This window comes from Phascolarctos cinereus, unplaced genomic scaffold (assembly GCF_003287225.1).
Source record: "Phascolarctos cinereus isolate Bilbo 61053 unplaced genomic scaffold, phaCin_HiC Scaffold_9;HRSCAF=440, whole genome shotgun sequence".
Taxonomy (NCBI): domain Eukaryota; kingdom Metazoa; phylum Chordata; class Mammalia; order Diprotodontia; family Phascolarctidae; genus Phascolarctos; species Phascolarctos cinereus.
Window position 1 is genome coordinate 212,943,829 of NW_027556402.1, and position 23,640 is coordinate 212,967,468.

Sequence of the window (23,640 nt, forward strand, 5' to 3'; positions counted from 1 at the left end):
GGCAGCTAGATGGCGCAGTGGATAGAGCACCGGCCCTGGATTCAAGAGGACCTTAGTTCAAATCCGGCCTCAGACACATAACACATACTAGCTGTGTGACCCTGGGCAAATCACTTAACCCCACTGCCTAGCCAAAAAGAAAACAAAAACAAAAACAAAAAAGAAAGGACAGTTTTTATGAACTGCAATAGAACATTCGTCACCCTGCCATTCGCCTGGTGGTAAGCCTTTCTAATATAGCTTGGCTGGTCCTCAGAAGACACAGAATCTGTCACTGCGCTGACACTCAAAAGTCTGTTCAGCTCTCAGTAGGCCCTGCTAGAGCTATGATCCAGAGTCACAGCTTTCTACGGCCCAGAGTCACCTCCACACCATAACCAGGCATCTATGAAAGGCTGCTGTAGTTGAATAAACTGAAATACAAAATATATACAACAATAATAAAAATGCTAGTGATTTGTAAAAGATACAAAAAAAGAGGGAACAATAGCCCAAGAGAGTATAAAATATAGGACATGACTGATGGGAACAAGGTAAAAGTATAAAAAGTATTACAGTGAATAATATTTTATAAATTACAAAGAAGTAATGAAATAATTATCCTTACTTTTGATATTAAGGAATTAATCTTTTCATTTATCAAGAAGAATGAGGAAAGATTAAATTAGAAAAAAAGGACACAATTTAAAGAACTGTAAGCTCCAAGTTAATTTGGAAATTGGGTAGATGGGAAATAAATGATAGGAAAAGAAATATAATTACAAATGTCACTTTCACAATTAACAAAAATTGCCCTTGTTAAACAGAACACTAAAAGAAACTCTTTTTCATTACCTGCATACAGCTAGAAGATGTTTTTCATAAAAAAGGATACAAAATATATGTAGCAAAATAAGCTACAAGTACTTGTACATAAAAGGTGTCCTTGTATTTGGATAAAACTTTTCCTAGTGCCTTGGCGTCATCCATGTCTCTAGGAACCTTCATGTTTGCTCTTTCTTCCCTGAAGAAATAAAAGAAAGTTAATGTTTCTTTTTAATTTAGTTCAGAAAAAAATTACTAAATTGTGTTTTTTTTAATGATTTTAAAAGATAAAGTGGTAAACATTAAGTCTTCTCCGAAATTAGTCAATGCTTTCTTTCACTCTGGCATTAGCCTCATCTTTTCTCCTAGCCTAACTCTGGATTCTGCTGCCCCACGGTTATCAGCTCAGAGAGATGAACTGTGCCTTCCCTTGCCCAGAATCAGGCTCCCATGCCACTAACACCACCTCATCAGGCCAGCCAATGCATATCATACTCCCTTCTAGTTCCCCCCCCCGATGTATTATCTTCCTCCATTAAAATATATAAGTTCCTTATATCAAGGCCTATCTTGCTCGCTCGTGTCCGTATCCTCAGGCTTAGCACTGTTCCTGGCACATCATCAGTGCTTAATAAATTCTTTACCTTTTCTCAGTTTGGTTCTCTCTTTTATTGTTATCAAATGTATATGTTCAACTACAAAATCCTTGCAGACAGGGAGTATACATTGCTTGTTATCTCTGTATCCCTTGGTGTAGCAGAGCTGCTTGTCCATGGGAAGCACTTAGTAGTCTGTTCAGCCCATCTATAAGCATTTGATTTTTTTTTTAAACTAAGTAACAGAGGCCATTCTCTGCCTCATTTCTTACCAAGTCTTAATCATTGAAGGCCTCAGTCAAAGTGAGACTTGTTAAAGACCTTAACTTAAAAAGGCCAAAGTTTCTTCTACTGCATGCTGGGCCATCTCCAGTTGTCCTGGTCTCTATCTGGCCACTGGACCCAGATGGCTCTGGAGGAGAAAGTGAGGTGGTGACTTTGCACAGCCCTCTTCCCTCACTTAAATCCAATTCCCTTGCACGTCATGGCATCACTCCTCTCTTGGCATGGTCCTCTTTGAGAACAAACAACAAACAACAAATCCCTCCAGGGAACCAGGCACTTCAACTACAAAGAAAGATAGGAAACTCCAATCTTAAGGCGCTTACATTCCACCGGTGGAAGGCAAAAGCACGCTGCTGGCCTAAGTGTGTTCATTTAGCCAAAGACCAAATCCAAATTCACAACCACCAAAGTTCAACAGTCCACAGAGTTCCTTCTGTCACTGAATTTCATAAGCCATAAAGGAACTGTGCTTATTGAGCAATATTGGGAAGATTCCAAAATAACTGGGTAAACACTGTAAAGCCAATATTTAGAGAAAATTAAAATTACGTAAAAGTAGGGAAATACCAGTAATAATATAACTGCACATAAAACACACAACACTTTGAAAAATGTTCATAATCTTAAAAGTCTCTAGTTTTTTTTCCAATTTTCATTTATTTATTTATTTTAGGTAATTGGGGTTAAGTGACTTGCCCAGGGTCACACAGCTGGTAAGTGTCAAGTGTTTCGTCTGAGGCCGGATATGAACTCAGCTCCTCCTGAGTTCAGAGCCGGTGCTCTATCCACTGCACCACCTAGCTGCTCCCTTCTAGATTTATTTTAAAATTACACACATGGCATTTTAAATAATCCATAGTTCAACATCAAAGTTGATATATATATATATATAGGCTAAAAATAAAAATAAGTTTAAACACATTTCTCATCAATTATTCCATTTTTTTTTTTATTTTAACATGTGTTTTTAAAACTTTGGGTTCCAAATTTTCTCCCTTCCTCCCTCCCCACCCACCCTTATTGAAAAGGCAAGCATCTCAATACAGGTTATAGATGTGTAGTCATGCAAAACACTTCCATAGTAGTCCTGTAAGGGGCAGCTAGGTGGCGCAGTGGATAGAGCACTGGCCCTGAAGTCAGGAGGACCTCAGTTCAAATCCTTCCTCTGACCAAACACTTGACACTTACAAGCTATGTGACCCTGGGCAAGTCACTTAACCGCAACTGCCTAAAAAAAAAAATTAGTGGCCCTGTTGTGAAAACTAAGTATATTTCCCTTCATCTATCCTACATTTATTCTATTCTCTCTTTTGACCTGTCCCTCCTCAGAAGTGTTTGCTTTTGATTATCCCCTCCCCCAGTCTACCTCCCCTCTATCAACCCCCTGTTCTCTTATCCCCTTCCCCCCTTATTTTCCTGTAGGGTAAGACAGATTTCCATACCCATTGTGTATGTTATTCCCTCCTTAAGCCAAATCCTATGAGAATAAGATTCCCTCATTCCCTCTCACCATCCCTCATTTTCCCTCCACTGTAAAAGCCTTTTCTTGTCTGTTTCATGTGAGATAATTTACGCCATTCTACTTCTCCCTTTCTCCTCCCAGTATAATCTTCTCTCATCCCTTTATTTTATTTTCCAGATATCATCCCTTCTTCTTCAGCTCATCCTGTGCCCTCTATCTATGTGTACATACGTATAATTTTTTTCCCCCTCCCATTACCCTAATACTGACAAAGGACTCATGAGTTACTAATATCATCTTTCCATGCAGGAATGTAAACAGTTCAACCTTAATAAGTCTCTTATGATTTCTCCTTCTTGTTTACCTCTTCCATGTTTCACTTGAGTCTTGTATTTGAAAGTCAAATTTTATATTCAGCTCTCGTCTTTTCCTCAGGAATGCTTGAAAGTCCCCTATTTCACTGAATGACCATTTTTTACCCTGAAGGATTATACTCAGTTTTGCTGGGTAGGTGTAATCCAAAGGATTATGTACTGCATAGTTTCAATTTAGGTTCAGATCTCAAGATATACTGACACATACTCAGTATAAACTTAACAAATAATCACATTTATTTTACAATGATTAACGATGATTAAAGCAAAACACACATAAAGAAGAACAATCAATATAACAAGTAATAATCAAAATAAAGAAAAGTAGGAATAAAAGAAAGGAAACACACTCACTGACCAGGTGAGCTCTAATACCTAACAGACCGGGGAGACTGGAGAACGGCCCAAAGGTCTGGTCAGGGAGGCCAATGGAGCAGCGTCCCACTCCGACCCAACAGAAGCTGTACTCGCGATCTGCTTCTGAACACAACAGAGATTTGGCGTTCCTATCTCTGAAATCAAAGTCTCCAAAAATCCCTTTCCAAATGACCCCTTTTATATCTATGTAAACTAGGGAAAGACAATCTTGATATCTTGTTTAGTGTACGTATCCTTGGTGAGCTCATGTCCAGGTACGCACATATCATTGACAAAAGTTGGGGCTTGTTCAGAGCCCCAAATACCTTTTTGTTGTGTAAGTCTCCAAGAAGTGTTCAGATTCTTTGGACAATTACACACCTTTCTCAAAAAAAATATTCCTTGACATAAATTGCTTTCCCAGATAACATAGCTTGTTGGTTATTTAGTGTTTCGTCTCCATGGTCACCTCCGGCCGTGCGTGGTAACTCCCATCTATCTTTATGTCGGATCATGAGGCAGTTACACCGTTAGGTCATGAGATGGTTACACAGGGGGCTGGGGAGGATCTATCCTCCTCAGTTTCCCTTACAGTAGGTGATTCTTGGTTGTAATCCTATCTCCTTTGCCCTCTGGAATATTATATTCTATGCCCTGCAGTCCCTTAATGTAGAAGCTGCTAAATCTTGTGCTACCCTGATAATGTTTCCACAATACTTGAACTGTTTCTTTCTGGCTCCTTGTAATATTTTCTCTTTGACCTGCGAACTCTAGAATTTGGCTACAATATTCCTAGGAGTTTTCTTTGGGGATCTCTTTCAGGAGGTGATCAGCAGATTCTTTTAATTTCTATTTTGCCTTCTGGTTCTAAAACATCAGGGCAGTTTTCCTTGATAATTTCTTGAAAGATGGTGTCTAGGCTCTTTTTTTGATCATGGCTTTCAGATAGTCCAATAATTTTTAAGTTCTTTCTCCTGGATCTATTTTCCAGGTCAGTCGTTTTTCCAATGAGATATTTCACATTCTCTTCTATTTCTTCATTCTTTTGGATTAGTATTACAGTGCCTTTATTTCTCAAACTGTCACTAGCTTCCAATTTCTCCGTTATAATTTTTTTTTTAGGCTACTGGGGTTAAGTGACTTGCCCAGGGTCACACAGCTAGTACGTGTCAAATGTTTGGTCTGAGGCCGGATTTGAACTCAGGTACTCCTGACTTCAGGGCCAGTGCTCTATCTACTGCGCCACCTAGCTGCCCCATTATAATTTTTAAGGAAGTATTTTCTTCAGTAAGCTTTTGGACTTCCTTTTCCATTTGGCCAATTTTGCTTTTTAGGGCATTCTTCTCCTCATTAGCTTTTTGGACTTCTTTTGCCATTTGGGTTAGGCTATTTTTTAAGGTGTTATTTTCATCACTATTGTTTTTTGGTCTCCTTTAACATCACTCTCAGCTTTTCCTCTACTTCTCTTACTTGATTCTCAAAATCCTTTTTGAGCTCTTCCATGGCCTGGGACCAATTCATATTTTTCTTGGAGACTTTGGATGTAGGAGCTTTGGCTTTGTTGTCTTCTTCTGGTTGTACGTTTTGATCTTCTTTGTCACCAAAGTAAGATAATATAGTCTGACTCTTTTTGCGCTGCTTGCTCATGATCCCAGCCAATTACTTGAGTTATAAACTCTTTGTTAAGGTAGGAGTCTGTTTCCAGTGTGGAGAATGTACTGTCCCAAGCTTCAGGGGTTTTGTGCAGCTGTTTTCAGAGATACTTCTTAGGCACCTGTAAATTTTCAGTTCTTTCAAGGTGCTATGATCAAAGGCGAGGTGTTTACTCCTTTCCTGGCCTGTGCTCTGGTCTAAGAGTTACCACAAGCACTCTTTTTTGTCTTAGAACTGTGGGGGTTTCCTGTCCATAGCAACTGCAAGCTTCACCACACCAGCACTCCTCCTTGTCCCAGGTCCGCCACCCAGAACTGTGACCCAGATCCAAGCATGGGCAAAGCAAGAGAATCCTTCACCAGCAGAGAGATCCCTGCAATCCTCCTCTGATCAGCCACTTGATTCCCCTTCAGTGTGTGGGCCATAAGCTCAGGAGGCAGCAGCCGCCCCAGGGACCACCCTCTCGGGAACTGGAGCTGAGAGCCCAAGCTCCTCTCTCACCGCAGAAACAGACTTTTCCCATTGACCTTCTAAGCTGTCTTTGGCATTCCTGGGTTAAGAAGTCTGGAAACCACCACAGCTGCCTGTGATTCAGTCCTCTGAGGCCTGGGCACCCATGCCCCACTGCGCTCCTCTACCCACCTGGCGTGATACACCTTTCCAATCAACCATTCAGATTGTCTTGGGCTGAAAATTTGTTTCACTCTGTCTTTTGTGGGTTCTGCTGCTTTAGAATTTGTTTAGAGACATTTTTATAGGTATTTGGAGGGGTTTGGGGGAGAGCTCAAGCAAGTCACTGCTTTTACTCTGCCATCTTGGCTCCACCCTGCCCCCCCCAACTAGATTCAAGGCAATTTCTTCCTTAAGAAAGCCTGAAGTATATTACCTAAATCTTTACATTTATAACAAATGATAATCCTCTTAGAGAAATGCTTTGATACTTAACTGTCACTATGCAAAAAGCACAAGAGGCTAATATAAATAACCATAAAGACACAGGGCCCAAAATGGTGCTTTGCAGACAGAAGACATTTAATAAACATTACTTATTATTAAGTTCCAAGGAAAACAGAAATAGCTACCTATATCTTTTTTTGCTTTTTTAAATTTTATTTTCATTTCTGAATTCTATTTCAACTCCTTCTCCATCCCCCCATCCCTACTGAGAAAGCAAGAAAAATGGAACCTTTTACAAGCCTGTATAGTCAAGCAAAACAAATTCCTGCATTGGCCATGTCCAAAAAAAACTAACAAAAGACAACAAAAACCAAAACTCTGCCTCAACCTGCTCTCTGAATCCATCATCCCTCCATTTGGAGGTAGGCAGCATGTGTCTTGAATCTTTTGTTTGTCCTTACAGTATCATTGTTATTTTATAAATTATTTTCTTGGTTTGCTCACTTTGCATCAGTTCATAAAGTCTTCCCAAGTCTTTCTGAAACCATATTCAGCTTCATTTCTTATAGTACAATAGTATTCCATCATATTCACATGCTAAAAGTTGTTCAGCCATTCCCCAATTGATGGGTATCCCCTCAGTTTCTGATTCTTTGCCATCATGAAAAGAACTGCTATAAATATTTGTGTATATATGGGGCCTTTTCCTACCTCTTTTATCTCTACTAGCAGTAGAGCTGAGTCAAAGGACACATATGTACAGATTAATATCATTTTGGGCATAGTTTCAAATTGTTTTCTAAAAGGACTGGACCAGTTCACAGTTGTACCTACAGTGTATTAATGTACCCATTTTTCCACAGCCCCTCTAACATTTGTCATTTATTTGTCATTTTTCTTTTCTATCATCTTTACCAATTTGATGGATGTGAGGTGGTACCTCAGAATTGCCTTAATTTGCATTTCTCTAATTATTAGCAATTTAAACATTTTTATTTCTTTTTTTTTTTTGGCTGGGCAGTTGGGGTTAAATGACTTGCCCAGGATCACACAGCTAGTAAGTATCAAGTGTCTGAGGCCGGATTTGAACTCAGGTTCTCCTGACCCCAGGGCTGGTGCACTATCCACTGCACCACTTAGCTGCCCCTTCATGATTACTGATAGCTTGTATTTCTTCTTCATATCCTTTTACCATTTGTCAACTGAGGAAGCAGCCTGTATCTCTAAAATTTTTAAATTTCATTTTCATTTGATAGGATGAGAAACATAGGAAACTCTCATCGACATCTCATCCCTCCCCCTCCTAGTCTCATTCCATGGTGGTTCCTTCTACCATACAAACTTACTGTACACAGTGTGCTACAGTAGAAAAAGCAATGCCTCTCAACTCAGAGAATCTAGTTTGAATCTCAGGTCTTTCGCTTATTATCTTTGGCAAAATTCTTAAACTCTCTGGGTTTTAATTTTGTCATCTATAAAATGAGGAGGTTAGATTAGATGTAAGTCTCTTCTAGCTCTAAAATCAATTATCCTTGTAACAGGAAAGGATCTTATACTAATTCAAGGTATCAACAATTAAAAAGAGTTTTCACTCTTTGCCTTCTCAAGGGTATTTGCATTATAAGTAAGAAATCCAAGCCACACACTGAAGAACTAAAGTTCAAACTGTATAATTTCAAAGGGTAGCTGGTGAGGATGGGAAAATTTAAATTACAAGCAATTATCTACTCCAAGGACATACAAGGCTTAAGTAAATATAAAACAAAACTATTTTAAAATACTGATAATTTACATAACTACACAATGGTAATCATACCTAATAGCAACAGAGATAGTGGCCTAGAAGGTGTCCCAGAGGCCATCAAATCTAATCCATAACAGATAAGTATTTACCTACAACAGAGATGTCAAACACGTAGCCCACTGCATGTGACCCACATCACTCCTGAATGTGGCCTGAATCAGATTAAAATGTAATGGGGAGATATTTAACAAAATAAATTAAAATAAAATATAGATAATACGTGGTTTTCTAAGTCAATATGTGGCCCAGAGGTCCTTGTATTTGGTTTAGTGGCCCCCATTTCTATTTAAGTTTGATACAACTCATCTACAATATCCCCCAACAGATGGCTGTCTAGCCTCTGTTTTAATCCACCTAATAAGGGGAATCTGCCCGTGACACTTTTGGCTAGTTATAAATATTAATAAATTTTTATTTCTATCAAAACTGCATTTGTCCTTTAGGGCCAAGCAGAAGAAATCTAAGCCTTCTTCCACATGATAATCTTTACATACTTGAAGGTAATTCTATTCCCCTCCAAGTCAATTCTTTTCCAGGACAGACACTCCCAGTTCCTCCAGCAATCATTACATAGCATGTTTTCTAGGCCTTTCATCATTCTTGTCCCTGTTCTCTGGACACACTTAAGTTTTCTACCAGGAATGCACAAATGAATTTCCCCAGCCATTCAACTTTCCCTTTCTTTTGGGAGCCATAGTGTGCTGCTGTCATACCCCTGGAATGAACAACTGATTCCAGCACTGGCAGGCCTAAAGCCACACCTGACTTACTAAGCCACAGCAGCAGAGGCAAAGGAGCTTCATTCTATCGTCCTTCTGGCACCAAGGTGACAGCAACAAGGCAGGCACTGCACTTCATCCAGGAGTGGCATTAGAGGAAGGCATCTTCTTCAAGGAGATGCTGAGTGATATTCTCTTACTGGTAAGTAGAAGGATAAGCTCACAGCACATCTTACAATCTTGCCATCCACTTCACGGCTCTGCTTTCCAGATCACCACCTACTCATCCAGGCACTGTTCTCCACCTCAACACCATATCCTCCAGCCTACTGGGCAACGATAGGCTGATAAAAAGAGTGCGTGCATGTGTGCATATATACACACACACACACACACACATGTATATGTGCTTGTACATGTATATGCACACACACACACACACACACACACATACACATTTTTCCTTTCATTCATTCTCCTCTATGAAGGAAGTTCACTTATACTTTGCAGTGATATGAGAATCATGTGGTATTCGTTACATGCAGAAACATAAAAATAACATTCCCAGCAAGTCATAGCAAAATTCTCCTTGCTTAAACCAATTTCTACAGCCACTCATTTTCCTTCTTTATCCTTTTTGTCTAACTACTAAAGGTCACAGATCTACCTCATTTTACCTTGCTTGTGATCTCTAGAACCTTTCCTCAACTTCTCTTTACTCTAGACTCTTTAACCTTACTCACAGCAGAGCAATTGGTTAATAGCATATTTCACCCTCCAGCCTTATTAGAGACTAGGTCTTTTAAGGTGAATTTCATTATGGAAACCACTCACTGATGAAATTTAGGGCACATTCCTTCTCTAAAACACAAGGATAGGTCAGAGAGCCAAGGCAAAAAGACTGAGTACAACAGCATGTCTCTCTAGGAAACAGATGTTGTGGGAGAGAGAAGGCAAGTTTTTTTTTCACATTTTTACAGATGAAGAAAAGAAAAGGCAATAAAAGTTAAATGACTTGACTATGGTCACAAAGCTACATAAAAAACAAACAACCCAGCTTTATGACTCCAAATCTATTATTCTTTCCATTATAACATAGCTTTCTCCTCTGGCTCAGGGGCATAGGTGGAAAGAAAACCTAACTTTTCCGATGAGGGCAGATCTTAGAAGAAAAGAGTAATGTAGATATGGCATACAAGTTGTAGAACCTGAAACACCATTTCTGTGACAGTAGTGTCATCTAATTCTTTTAATCCTTCATGTCATTTTGAGAAGCATGGTGCAAAACCAATTTCGATATTTTTGTATATTTATGTGCCTCAATTTCTGATGGAAAAATTCAGTTTCTCTTTCGGATACTTACTCACTAAGTTGAGGAAAATTCTTATATACCAAAAACATAACAGAAGCAGCAGACAGGAAAATGGACACCAGTATAAGAAGAGACATCCTTGCTGATCCAGCTTCTGCGTTAGCTTTTACTGAAAGAAAAATAAAATTAAAATTAAGAAATAAAGAAGGAGAAGACATTATTTATAGTAGTAAAGTTATTTTCAGCCAGGGAAGCATTTCTCTGAACGCCTATTGGAAACTATTCAAATCTCTTTTCTAAAACATTTTCAGTGAAATATAGTATTTTAAAACACTATAGCTTATAAAGATTAACAGTTTTATACTGTCTTTTGGCAAATAACCAATTTAGGATGCAACAGACAGGAAAGAAAGAATAACATAATTAGTACTGGGTAATAAGAGTTGGTGAATGAGCATGGTATGAGCAGACTCAACATAAAACCAACAAGGAATGTCAAAAAAACACAAATAAAGGATATCATCACAGATTGCAGGACAAAAAGATGTGCTGACAATGTGTCAAAAGATAGGGATAACAGATGAATAGCCAGAGTGCTCCAACGGTTTCTTCAAAGTACTGGGAAAAATTAATTAAGGCCTCCAGAAAGTCAGTTGGATAAAGTGTTGAACTTTTGAGGAGAACACAGCTGTTGCACAGGATGGTCAGGCATCCATTGTTTGGAGGAGACTCCCAAATCAATGAGTTCACAAATCCATTTGAGTATTTGTGGATAAGCAAGAGAAAGAAAATGAAATTACTAATCATTGCTAAAGTAAGGCGGCTGACACATGTAGAAAGACTCAATCTTTTCTTTTTTTGACTCAATTTTTTATTAATTTATTTTGATTAATCAACAATCACTTCCATATGCCTTTGAGTTGAAAATTTTTCTCCCCCTTCCTCCCCCCCACCCTCCCCAAGACGGTGCACAATCTGATATAGGCTTTACCTTTACATTCCTATTAAACATATTTTCACATTAGTGAAGTTGTAAGTAAAAATTAAAACCAATAGAAGGAACCATCAGAAAGATGAAACAAAACTCAACAGAAGGTAAAAATAAGTGATAGCGATTCGACTTCCATAGTTCTTTCTTTGGATGTGGACAGCATTTTCCATCCCAAGGCCTCTGGAAATGTCTTAGATCCTCGTAATGCTGAGAAGAGTTCCGTTTAACAATATTAGTCAGCACATAACATGGCTGTTATTGTGTACAAAGTCCTCTTGGTTCTGCTCACTTCACTCAGCATCAGACCATATAAGTCTTTTCAGGTTTTAGAAAGACTCAATCTTGATTTGTGGGGTCAGAAGGACCTACCGAAGTTCCAAATGTGAAAAAGCACTGACTCTAAAGTCAAAAGAACATAGATCTATGCTCAAAAAGCTACCAAACTGATAACACTACTAGGCCTGCCTACATCTCAAAGAAATCAGGGCAAAGAATACAAAGACAAAAAAAAAAAGAATCTAAGTTTTCAAGAAGTGAGAGAATTCATTCCAGGCATGGGGAATTATTGGGGAAGGGAAATAGGTTTAAGACTTGTGATTTCATCAATCTAGGTAATTCCTAGCATAGAAGCTCCCTCCCTTGAGAACTTAACTCATCTGTCATCAATAGTCTTAAAGAGCTGCCTGGGAAATGGAGGTTAAATGATTTGTGCAGTCACAAAAAATGTCAGAGGCAGGACTTGAAGTAAGGTATGTCTTCCATCTACCAGGTGATAATACTTGAGTGAGTGAGGGGGGAGTGAAACAACTAATCTTTTCTACCACAGAATTCCTAGACAATATTCAAACAGACAACATTCAAAAAATCAGAAACAGGAAAGGGAGCCAAGATGTCAGAGTATAGGCAGCAGACTAGCTAAACTCTCCTAACATTTCCCTCCAAACAATCTTGAAACAAATTTTGGAGCAGCAGAGCCAACAAAAGGTCAGTGTGAGACATTTCTGCAGCATAAGGCAACTAAGGAGGTCAACAGCAGAGGTGTGAGATGGGAAAGGGGACTTTGGAGGTGCACCAGCAGCAGCTTTAGGAACTCTCAGCCCAGAGGTGGTAAGAGGGTCAAACAACTGGTTAGAGAGAGATTACAGGGGACTCTGCTGGCACTGTGTGCAGCTGGTACCGACTGGCAACTCTACTGCCAACACACAGTTCTGGGTCAAAGTTCCAGGGTGGAGAGCATTTGTGATTGGTCTCAAGACAGCAGGGGCGGAAACACTTGCTGCAGGGGAGCAATGGACACTTCCTGGTAAAGACTAGAGCCCAGACTAGGAGAGCAGTGACCACATCTCTCCCCAGATCATATCACACTTGGAAGCACTGAAAACTTGTAGATCCCTAGAACTAGCTCTGAAAACAGCAGCATAAAAAAGCCAGTAACTTGAGACAAAGCATTGCCATCCCCAGGTAAGCAGAGTACAACTTTAACATAAAGTTCAAAGTCAAGAAATAAACTGGAAAAATGAGCAAACAACAACAACAGAAAAAGAATTTCACTATAAAAAGCTACTAGGATGGCAGGGAAGACCAAGACATAAACTAAGAAGAAAACAACAACGTGGAAACAGTTACAACCAAAGCCTCAAAGAAAAATGCTAATTGGCCCCAAGCACAACAAGAATTCCTTGGTGCATTGACTAGAGAGCTAAGAGTGATAGAGGAATAATTGGGAAGAAATAAGAGTAATGCAAAAAAATTATGAAAAGATAATTAATAGCTTAGTAAAAGCATAAAAAATGGGGCAGCTAGGTGGCGCAGTGGATAGAGCACCGGCCCTGAAGTCAGGAGGACCTGGGTTCAAATCCAGCCTCAGATCAAACACTTGACACTCACTAGCTATATGACCCTGTGCAAGTCACTTAACCCCAAATGCCCCTCCCCCCAAAAAAGAGCATAAAAAATACTGAAGAAAATCATACCTTAAAAAGCAGAATTAAGGGACAGCTGGGTGGCACAATGGATAGAGCACTAGCCCTGGAGTCAGGAGGACCTGAGTTCAAATCTGACCTCAGACACATGGTACTCACCAGCTGTGCGACCCTGGGCAAGTCACTTAACCCCAACTGCCTTGCAAAAAAAAAAAAAAGCAGAATTGGCAAAATGAAAAGAGGTACAAAATCTCACTTTTTACACAAATAGTTAGATCTAAATAATTGGAAAAACATCAATTGCTCATGGGTAGGCTGAGCTAATATAATAAAAATGACAATTCTACCTAAGCTAATTTACTTATTCAGTGCCATACCAATCAAACTACCAAAAAAAATATTTTATAGAGCTAGAAAAAATAATAACAAGATTCATTTGGAACAATAAGAGGTCCATAATATCAAGGGAACTAATGAAAAGAAACGCAGGGGAAGGTGGCCTAGCCGTTCCAGATCTAAAATTGTATTTTAAAGCAGCAATCATCAAAACTACTTGGTACTGGCTAAGAAACAGAGTGGTGGATCTGTGGAATAGGTTAGGTAGGCAAAACATAGTAGTCAATGACTATAGTAATCTAGTATTTGATAATCCCAAAGACCCCAGCTTCTGGGATAAGAACCTACTCTTTGAAAAAAACTGCTGGGAAAACTGGAAAAGAGTATGGCAGAAACGAGGCCTAGATCAAAATCTCACACCATATACCAAAATAAAGTCAAAATGGGTTCATGATTTAGATATAAAGGCTGATACCATAAGCAAACTGGGAGAGCAAGGAACAGTTTACCTATCAGATTTATGGAGAACAGAAGAATTCATGACCAAACAGGAGACACAAAACACTGAGAAATGCAAAATGGATAATTTTGATTACATTAAATTGAAAAGTTTTTGCACAAAGACAATGCAACCAAGATTAGAAGGAAAGTAGAAAATTGGGAAAGAATTTTTACAACCGGTGTCTCTGATAAGGGCCTCATTTCTAAAATATACAGAGAATTAAGTCCAATTTATAGAATACAAGTCATTCCCCAATTGACAAATGGTCAAAGGCTATGACTAGGCAGCTTTCAGATGAAGAAATTAAGGCCATCTATACTCATATGAAAAAATGCTCTAAATTACTATTGATTAGAGAAACACAAATCAAAACAACTCTGAGGTACCACATCGCACCTATCAGACTGGCCAACATGACAAAACAAAAAAATGATAAATACTGGAGAAGATGTGGGAAAATCGGAACACTAATGCATTGTTGGTGGAGTTGTGAAATGATCCAACCATTCTGGACGGCAATTTGGAACTATACCCAAAGGGCTAGAAAAATGTGCATACCTTTTGACTCAGCAATAGTACTTGTAGGGCTGTATCTCAAAGAGATCATAAAAATGGGGAAAGAATGCACATGTACAAAAATATTTATAGCAGCTCTTTTTGTGGTGGCCAAGAATTGGAAATTGAGGGGATGCCCATCAGCTGCGGAATGGCTGAACAAGTTGTGATATATGAATGTAATGGAATACTTTTGTGCAATAAGAAATGATGAGTAAGCAGACTTGAGAAAACCTGGAAAGACTTGTATGGACTGATGCTGAGTGAAGTGAGCAGAACCAGGAGAACATCGTACACAGTAACAGCCACGTTGTGCAATGACTAACTTTGATAGACTTAACCCTTCTCAGCAATGCAAGGATCTAAGACATATCCAAAGGCCTCATGATGGAAAATGCTATCCACATCCAAAGAAAGAACTATGGAGTTTGAATGCAGATCAAAGCATACTATTTGCTATTTTTTTTTCTGTTTTGTTTTCTTTTTTGTGGTTCCTCCTATTGGTTCTAATGCTTCCTTACAACATCACTAATGTGAAAATATGTTTAATAGCAATGTATTTGTATAGCTTATATCAGAATGTGCACAGTCTTGGGGAGAGAGGGGGAGAAAAATTTAAAACTCAAAAGTTTATGGAAGTGATAGCTGATAAATCAAAATAAATTTAAAAAAAAAAGAAAATAATTCCTTAAAAATTACAACTAGGCAAATGGAAACTAATTCCTTGCATCAATCTTTAGATCTGAGCAGATCTCTAGTCAGCATAACCTAGGTCTTTCATTAAGGGTCTCTAAGCAATATATATAGGTGGTCCAGCTTCTCAGCCATTATGGGTTCAAATAATGCAATCAAGTTTTCTCACAAGGCAGAAATTGGACTACACCTGTAATTGAATAGAAAGGAAATTGATCACATGTGCACATAAATTCAAAGAAATGGAAAATACCTTGACAGTTATATCACAGTCTTTACTGAGGGAAATGGTTAGTGTTTCCAGGTCAGATCATAGAATCATAGATTTATAATAGCTCAAAATGAGCTTTGAAATCAACTACTCTGGTCCAGATTCTGAATGTCAAAGATGAGCAACCTAAGGTCCAGAGTGATGAAATTCCTTGCTCAAGGTATCATGGGTAATGTCAGGACCCAAATATTGGTCTTCTTAGTGCAAGCCAAATCACTATGTGTTCTCTTCAGAATCTCCAGAGATTAGAAAATACTAGCATTTTCCTTTTCTTTTGTTGTAGCTTTACTCTATTACCAGTATAATTACCCTTCTTATAGATGGAAAGTTAGTTCTTAGCAGGGGTGTGCTGATAAAATGTTTAGTAACTAGCACTCCAAAGGTGGAGGGAACAGGACAGATGTTTAAATTTATATGTATTATTAATATTTTTTCCGTATCACTTTCTTAATCAACAAAACAATAAGTCAAACTGAAAATTTTAAATTAGAATTTGTATGAGCTGGCTCTAGCACACTACTGCTTCCTAGGTCCAAATAAAATTTGTCTCTTTTGACTTGGAAAAAAAAAAAAGAAAAAGGAAACCAAGCTAGATCCAAAATTTGAGTCACAAGATGGAGTCGGGGTAGCTAGGTGGCACAGTGGATAGAGCACCGGCCCTGGAGTCAGAAGCACCTGAGTTCAAATTCGGCCTCAGACACATAACACTTCCTAGCTGTGTGACTCTGGGCAAGTCACTGAACCCCAACTGCCTCACTAAGAAAAAAAAAAAAGATGGAGTCAATGTGGTTCACTCAATTCCCACAATTCCCTCAAAAGAAAAAGGATAAGGAATTATATATACAAAAATATTTGCAGCAGCTCTTTTTGTGATGGCAAAGAATTAGAAACTGAAGGGATGCTCATCAATTGGGGAATAGTTGAACAAGTTGCAGCATCTGATTGTGATGGAGTACTACTGGGTTTTAGGAGTGGTTTCAGGAAAAAACCACGGCAAAATCTATATGAACTGATGCCAAATGAAGTGAAGAGAATCAGGAGATTATTGTGTACAGGAATAGCATTATTGTAACGATGATCAATTGTGACTTGGCTACTCTGATCAATACAAGGAATGACCCAAGACAATTCCAAAGGACTCACAATGAGAAAACGCTATACACCTCCAGAGAGAGAACTGAAATTCTGAGTGCACACTGAATTATCATTTTCTCATTTACTTAATTTTTTTTTTGCAATATGGCTAATATGGAAATGTTTTGCATGATTTCACATATATAATTAATTTATATCATTTTGCTTGCCTTCTCAGTGGGTGGGGGAAGAGCGGGAGGGTAGGAGAGAATGTGGAATTCAAAATTTAAAAAAGAAAGAAAAAATGTTTAAAATGAATAATTTTTTTAAAAGAGAAACAAATTAAATTCAAAAGTAACATGTAAATTTGGCATGTAATAAAACCATCCTCTTATATTCCACTCTGAACTTTCTTTTCATCTATTTATTTTTTAAACCATAAAGGTTTATTAATACTTTTTTCTTTCTTTACATTTCTATCATTTTCCATTCATACCCTAGCATGGAGCTATTTTTTTTTCATTTTTATATGTGAAAAAAGTATTAATTGGAAAAATGATGGATAATAAATATTGACTATATCTGAATATAATAGCATATTACTGTGCTGTAGTAAGATAAAAACGAGATCAAATGAGACAATATTTGTAAAGCACTTAGCACAATGCCTGGTATATAGTAGGTATTTAATAGTGTTTGTTCCCTTTTCCTTCTCCTCCCCCCACCAAAAAAATTATAAATATAACGAATACAGAGAAGTAGGAAAAGAATTATATGAACTCAAAGTAAACAGAACCAGGAAATTACCAGACATGACTACTGAAATGCAAATGAGAAGAATAAACAAAATCAATGTCTATGAACCTGTAACAACCAAGCTTGGTTCTCAAGAATGCCTCTTCCTGGGGCTGCAGGAAAACAGGCACACTAAGGGATTGCTGACAGTACTGTGAACTGGTCCACCCACTCTGGAAAGCAACGTGGAACTATGCACTAAACTGTACGCACCCTTTGACTCAGCAATACTACTCCTAGGCCAATACCCCAAAGAGATCAAAGAAAGAGGGAAGGGCCTATGGCCACAAAAATACGGAGAGCAGTTCTTATTTTATAGTAGTAAAGAACTGGAAACTATGGGAATTACCCATCTATTGGAGAATGGTTAAACAAACTGTCAAATGAGCAGATCTATGAGAATAATTTACATTGTGACAAGGCTGTAAAGACAGACAACTTTGAAAGACTTAAGAACTCTAATCAACACAATAATAATAACTAATATTTATAAAGCATTTAAGGGTTTACAAAGTGTTTTTTGATCAATAACTAATCGGGATTCCAGAGGGTGATGAAGGATGACATCACCTGCTGACAGAAGGATGATGGACTCAGGATACAGAATGAGACATACATTCTCAGATGACACAGCCAACATGGGGATTTATTTTGCATGGCTCTGTATCCTTGTTACAAGGTCTTTGTTCATCTTTTTTCTAATGGGGGTGGGATAGGAGAGCAAAGGGGATAAGGTAATAGGAAGGGGAAAGGGGAAACAAAAGGAAGTTATTTAGGCATCTTTTTTAAAGAATAGAAGGAAGGCCAAAAAAGCCAGACAAACAGAACATTTTTTGAAAACTAGAATGATATTATATACTTAATTTTTTTAGTAGTCTTTTCTATTTTTCTTCTATTTTTATACGCATATTTGTTTTATATGCATTTATAATCTATCCTTCCCACTGTGTCCCACCCCAACAACAAAAAAACTCACCAGAAATAAGCATAATCTAGCAAAACACATCCCCATGTTGACCATGCCGAAAAATGTCTCTCTTTGTATTTAAGTTTATTTAAGTCAATAAACATTCATCAAGCTCCTATTATGTGCCAGGCATTGAGCTAACTGCTGGTGATACAAAGAGAATCCAAAGACAGTCTTCTCTGCTTTCAAGGAACTTACCTTTCTGGCAGGAGGAAAGGGATGTGTTTCATAGTAAGTCTTCTGGACTCTTGGTTTATCATTTAATTGATCAGATTTCTAAAGTCTTTCAAAGTTGTCTCTCCTTCCAATTTCGTTGTTACTGTATAAACTGTTCTCCTAGTTCTGCTCACTTCACTCTTCATCAATTTAGTGGTCTCCCCAGTCTCCTCTGAAACAATCTATTCCATCACTTCATATGGCACAATAATACTCTATTGCCTTCATAAACTATAATTTAACCATTCCCTAAGAGGAGGATGCTCTATTAGCTTCCAATTTTTGTCCACTATGAAAAGAGCTGCTATAAATATTTCTGTACACAAATCTTTTTCCTGGTTTGTTTGTTTTTTAATCTCTTTGGAGTGGCACTGCTAAGTCACAGAATATGTTTAGTGACCTTTAGGGCACAGTTACACATTGTTCTCCAGAAAAGCTGGACTGGTTCACAGCTCCACTAACAGTGCATTAGTGTACCTGTTTTTCCATAGCCCGTCAAACATTTGTCATTTTCCTCTTTTGTCACCTTTGCCAGTCTGATGGGTATGAAGAACTTAAAAGTGACCTTAATTTACACTTCTCTACTTACTAATGACTAAGAGTATTTAAATAGAATTATGTATAGCTTGGATTTCATCCTTTGAAAACTACATGCTCATATCTTTTGACTATTTTATATCTTGGGGAATAGCTCTTAAGTTTTATAAATCTGAATCAGTTCCTTGCAAATCTTAGATTTGAAAAAAAAATTGAATCTTAGATTTGCAAAGACAAACCTTTAGAAATTTTCTGCGAGGATTTTTTTCCATTTACTTGTTTCCTTTTTTAATTTTAACTATACTAGATTTGTCTATGCAAACCCTTTTTCATTTCATATTATCAAAATTGTCTATTGCATCTTACATACTTAAAAAGACTAGCAAGCTGTACATACAAGATGGCAGTTTCATAAGCAACTCTCCTTTTCTATTCTACTACGTACACACAAGTGCCCATTCCTATTTAGTATGCCAAATTCAAAAGAAAAATATTTTTTTAAAATAGAAAATATATTTCCTCCCTTTCTTTGGAGAGGAGAATATCAGTATGGAATTCTACATACAATAACCTGATGAATGACTTTGTGTAGTCTTGCTTAATTTTTTCTCCCTTTTTAATTTGTTATAAGGGCTTGTTCTCTGGGGTGGGCAGGGAAGAGGGATACTGGGAAATGCAGATGATATAGCAGAGAAATACAATTTTTAAAGTGTCTTGTTCAGAATTAAAACTGTGTTCCAAATATGGTTTTTACCAGAGCAGAATTCAGCGGCACTATTACTTCTCTTTTTTGGACATCATGCCTAAAATCACTACCAACTTTCCAGCAGTTCCTGCTAAAGCAGGACTTCAGCTACATCTTGAAAGATGAGTTTGAGTTACACAGGCTTTCAACTTGTGTTACAAAGGCTCCAGTCAAGTAAAACGCTTTTTTTCCCCCTTAAAGATTAAATAAAGAATTCAGCATGTCAGCTCTTAGGCTTAAAGATTAACATTTTCTGATAAATTTTGGAGAAGATGTGGGAAAACTGGAACACTAATGCATTGTTGCTGGAGTTGTGAAATGATCCAACCATTTTGGAGAACAATTAGAACTCTGCCCAAAGGGCAATAGCACTTCTAGGGCTATGTCCCAAAGAGATCAGACAGATGGGAAAGGGACCCACACGTACAAAAATATTCACAGCAGCTCTTTTTGTGGTGGCCAAGAATTGGAAATTGAGAGGATGCCCATCAATTGGGGAATGGCTGAGCAAGTTGTGGTATATGAATGTAATGGAATACTATTGTGCTATAAGAAATGATGAACAGGCTGACTTCAGAAGAACCTGGAAAGACATATATGGTCTGATGCTGAGTAAAGTGAGCAGAACCAAGAGGACTTTGTACACAATAACAGCCACACTGTGCGATGACTAATACTGATAAACTTAACCCTTCTCAGCATTACAAGGATCTAAGACATCTCCAGAGGCCTCATGATGGAAAATGCTATCCACATCCAAAGAAAGAACTATGGAAGTTGAATCACTATCATTTTTTTTCTCTTCTGTTGAGTTTCGTTTCCTCTTTGTGATGGTTCCTCCTATTGGTTTTAATTTTTGCTTACAACTTCACTAATATGAAAATATGTTTCATGGGTATGTAAATGTAAAGCCTATATCAGGTTATGTGCCGTCTTGGGGAGGGGGGGGGGGAGGAAGGGGGAGAAAAATGTTAAACTCAAAAGCATAGGGAAGTGATTGTTGATAAATCAAAATAAACTAATAAAATTTTTAAAAAAAGATTAACATTTTCCTGTATATTCTTACCAATTCACCAGTTTGATAGTGGTTTTTTTTTAAGGGGGAATCCACTCCTCAATGGGTAAGTGGTCAAAGTAAAAAAGAGGAAGTTCTCAAATGAAGAAATGCATGCTATCAATGATCATATAAAAAAAATTGTCCAAGCCGCTAATTAGAGAAATGCAAATAAAAAATAAAGCCATTTGTTATCCTGTTTAAAGTTTTATTTTTCTAAGTTAAAAAAAGTCACTTATGTGGTAGGAATTCACAGATTTTTTGTGAACCTTTTCCACGTCTTGAGAAGTTTAAGACTGCTATTGATTACTGAATTCACAATTAAAAAATAAAGGGAGACAGTGCTTAATCCTGCTTTTCCTATTAAGAAAACCATAATACTGAATGCTGATTTGCTGTCTTAAGAATGAGAGTGGCACCAAGCTCTCTACTATTTCCTGCTTATTCTCATACAGGATGATGAAATACTAAGACATAAACCAAAACAACTTGTATGTTTAGTTTAAGACAGGTTTTCTTTAACTCCTACTTAACGGTAGGTATATTTTTCTAGATAAACCAATTCTTCAGTGCAAACAAAGATCAATGACTAGTTAAGAGTGCCACATAATAAGTATAGTTATCAAATTTTCTGCAGCTATCCTATTCCATAAGCACATCCAGTGCTACTAAGCCCAAATAATAACAGGACATGAAGACTGTAGTTTTAATTTTTCTTTGAAGAAAAGTCACTAGAGGTTTAGTGATTTTTCATTCATGTCACATATGCAATCATAACGTAGCCCTCTTCTGGCTAACTACACAACTCACTGTTCTATCTGTACTTGGTGGTCTACCACTTAAAGGTTTCCCTAACACTCTAGAATTTCTTACCTCCTTAATCTCCCATAATACCAGCCCTCAACTTAAGCAACCCTCTCCCACTTGCTTTTTTTCCTTTTATTCTCAGACCAAAGAATATTACAAGGGATGATCAGAGAATCATATTTAATTCAAATATTATAAACACATATCAAGGAGCAAGGAACTTTTAACTTGACCACCACAAATTCATGCTCTTGTAATCCTTTTGCTCCTCTGCTTGATTTCCTGTAGCAACTATTCCAAACCTTTTTCCCTTTGGCATGTTTCCTTATTCATTTCCTTTCCTCCTACATCCTCTCATCTTTGACCTTGAACCTCTTCCCTTTCCATATGCCTTCCTCACTCACTTATCCTCCTTATTACCCATACCTTAAATTTTCTATCTTGATTGGCTTCCTCCCCTCTGCCTTTAAACAAGCCCAGGTCTCCCTATGGGGGAAGGGAGTGGGGGAGGCGGCATGGACACACAGAATACTTCTACTATCCTTTACTCTACCCCTTTACATGTCCAAAATTCTCTCAAGTGATTCTACTTCTCAGTCACTCATTCTTTTCTTAGAACTACTATCTGTTTTTTGCTCTACCTATTAACACTGTACTCTACCTGTTAACACTGACACCAATGACCTACTAAATTAGACGGCCTTTTCTCACAATTAATCTTTCCCCTCTCAAAAATACCTTTTAACTCTGAGTTCTACAAATGACACTTTTTTCAATCTCTTCCTGTGACCAGTTTCTGTTTCTGTCACTAGTTCCTTTTGTCTCCCTAAATGTGGGACTTGCCTAGGGTTCAGTTTTTTTGGCTTTTCTCTCTCACCCTGTAGCCTGTGCAACTGATTCCCAGTCTGTATCTCGGAACCTGACTTCTCCAGCTTCTTCAACCATATCCAGTCCTACATCTTCAGGGTATGCTGAGCAACCTATAACCCCCCAAAATGAGGTCTAAAAATGAAACAACTCTCTTTCCCAAGATTTCTTATTTCTGTAACTACCACTTTCTTAGCTACTCAAAAGCTTGAAATCCCTGATCTCTACTTTCTTTCTCTCTCATATTCTATTCAGTCACTAAGTCCTATCAGTTCCTTTTCCACATTTTCTCTTGTTCCTGTCCATTCAAAATGCCACCACCCTCACTATTCAGGCCAAGATCACCTTAAACCCAAGCTAATACAAAGGCTCCTAAATCAGGAGTTCTCAAACTGGGGCCTCTGAACCCCATAGGGAAACATGAATATATTTCAGGGGTTCCAGAACTTGGATGAGAAAAAAATTTACATCTTCATTTAAGAATAAAAATAGCTAACATTTAGATAGCACTTACTATGCCAGACACTAAGCTAAGCGCATTACGATTATTCTTTCATTTGATTCTCACAATAACCCTGCAAAATAGGTGCTATTATTATCCTCACTTTACAAAGTGGGGCAGACATATTAAGTGACTTGCCCAGGATCGCACAGCTACTAAGTCTGAGGTTGAGTTTGAACTTAGGTGTTCCTGCCTGACGCTATATCCACTACAACACCTAAGTGCCCCCAACTTACTTCAACATAATTGATTTTCTTCATCATCCTACATATCTCATTTTGTTCATTTAAAAACATTATTCTGAGGAGTCTACAGGCTTCAGGCTGCTCAAGCGATTCATGACACAAAAAAGATAAAGAAGATTTAAATGATCTTCCTGCCTCTAGTCTCTTCCCTCTAACCCACTTCTCACCCACCTGCCAGGTTTATATTTCAAAAGCACGATTCTGCTCAAAAACATTCAGTGGTTTGCCAGGACAAAATAATCTTTTCTATACATAGATCTGGTCATGTTACTCTTCAGCTCGGCTGTGATTCCCTACT

The 23,640-nt window shown here is 37.9% G+C and overlaps 1 protein-coding gene across 1 annotated transcript in view; it reads right to left on the reverse strand.

Annotated features, from left to right (window-relative positions):
- Nucleotides 1-23,640, reverse strand: part of TMEM41B (transmembrane protein 41B) — a 46,086-nt gene that overhangs the window by 15,731 nt on the left and 6,715 nt on the right. The window contains exons 2-3 of the mRNA XM_021001951.1: nucleotides 10,315-10,432; nucleotides 875-1,003 (exon numbers count right to left, since the gene is read on the reverse strand). Coding sequence (XP_020857610.1) covers nucleotides 875-1,003; nucleotides 10,315-10,432 — 247 coding nt within the window. The remainder of the gene's footprint in view (nucleotides 1-874; nucleotides 1,004-10,314; nucleotides 10,433-23,640) is intronic.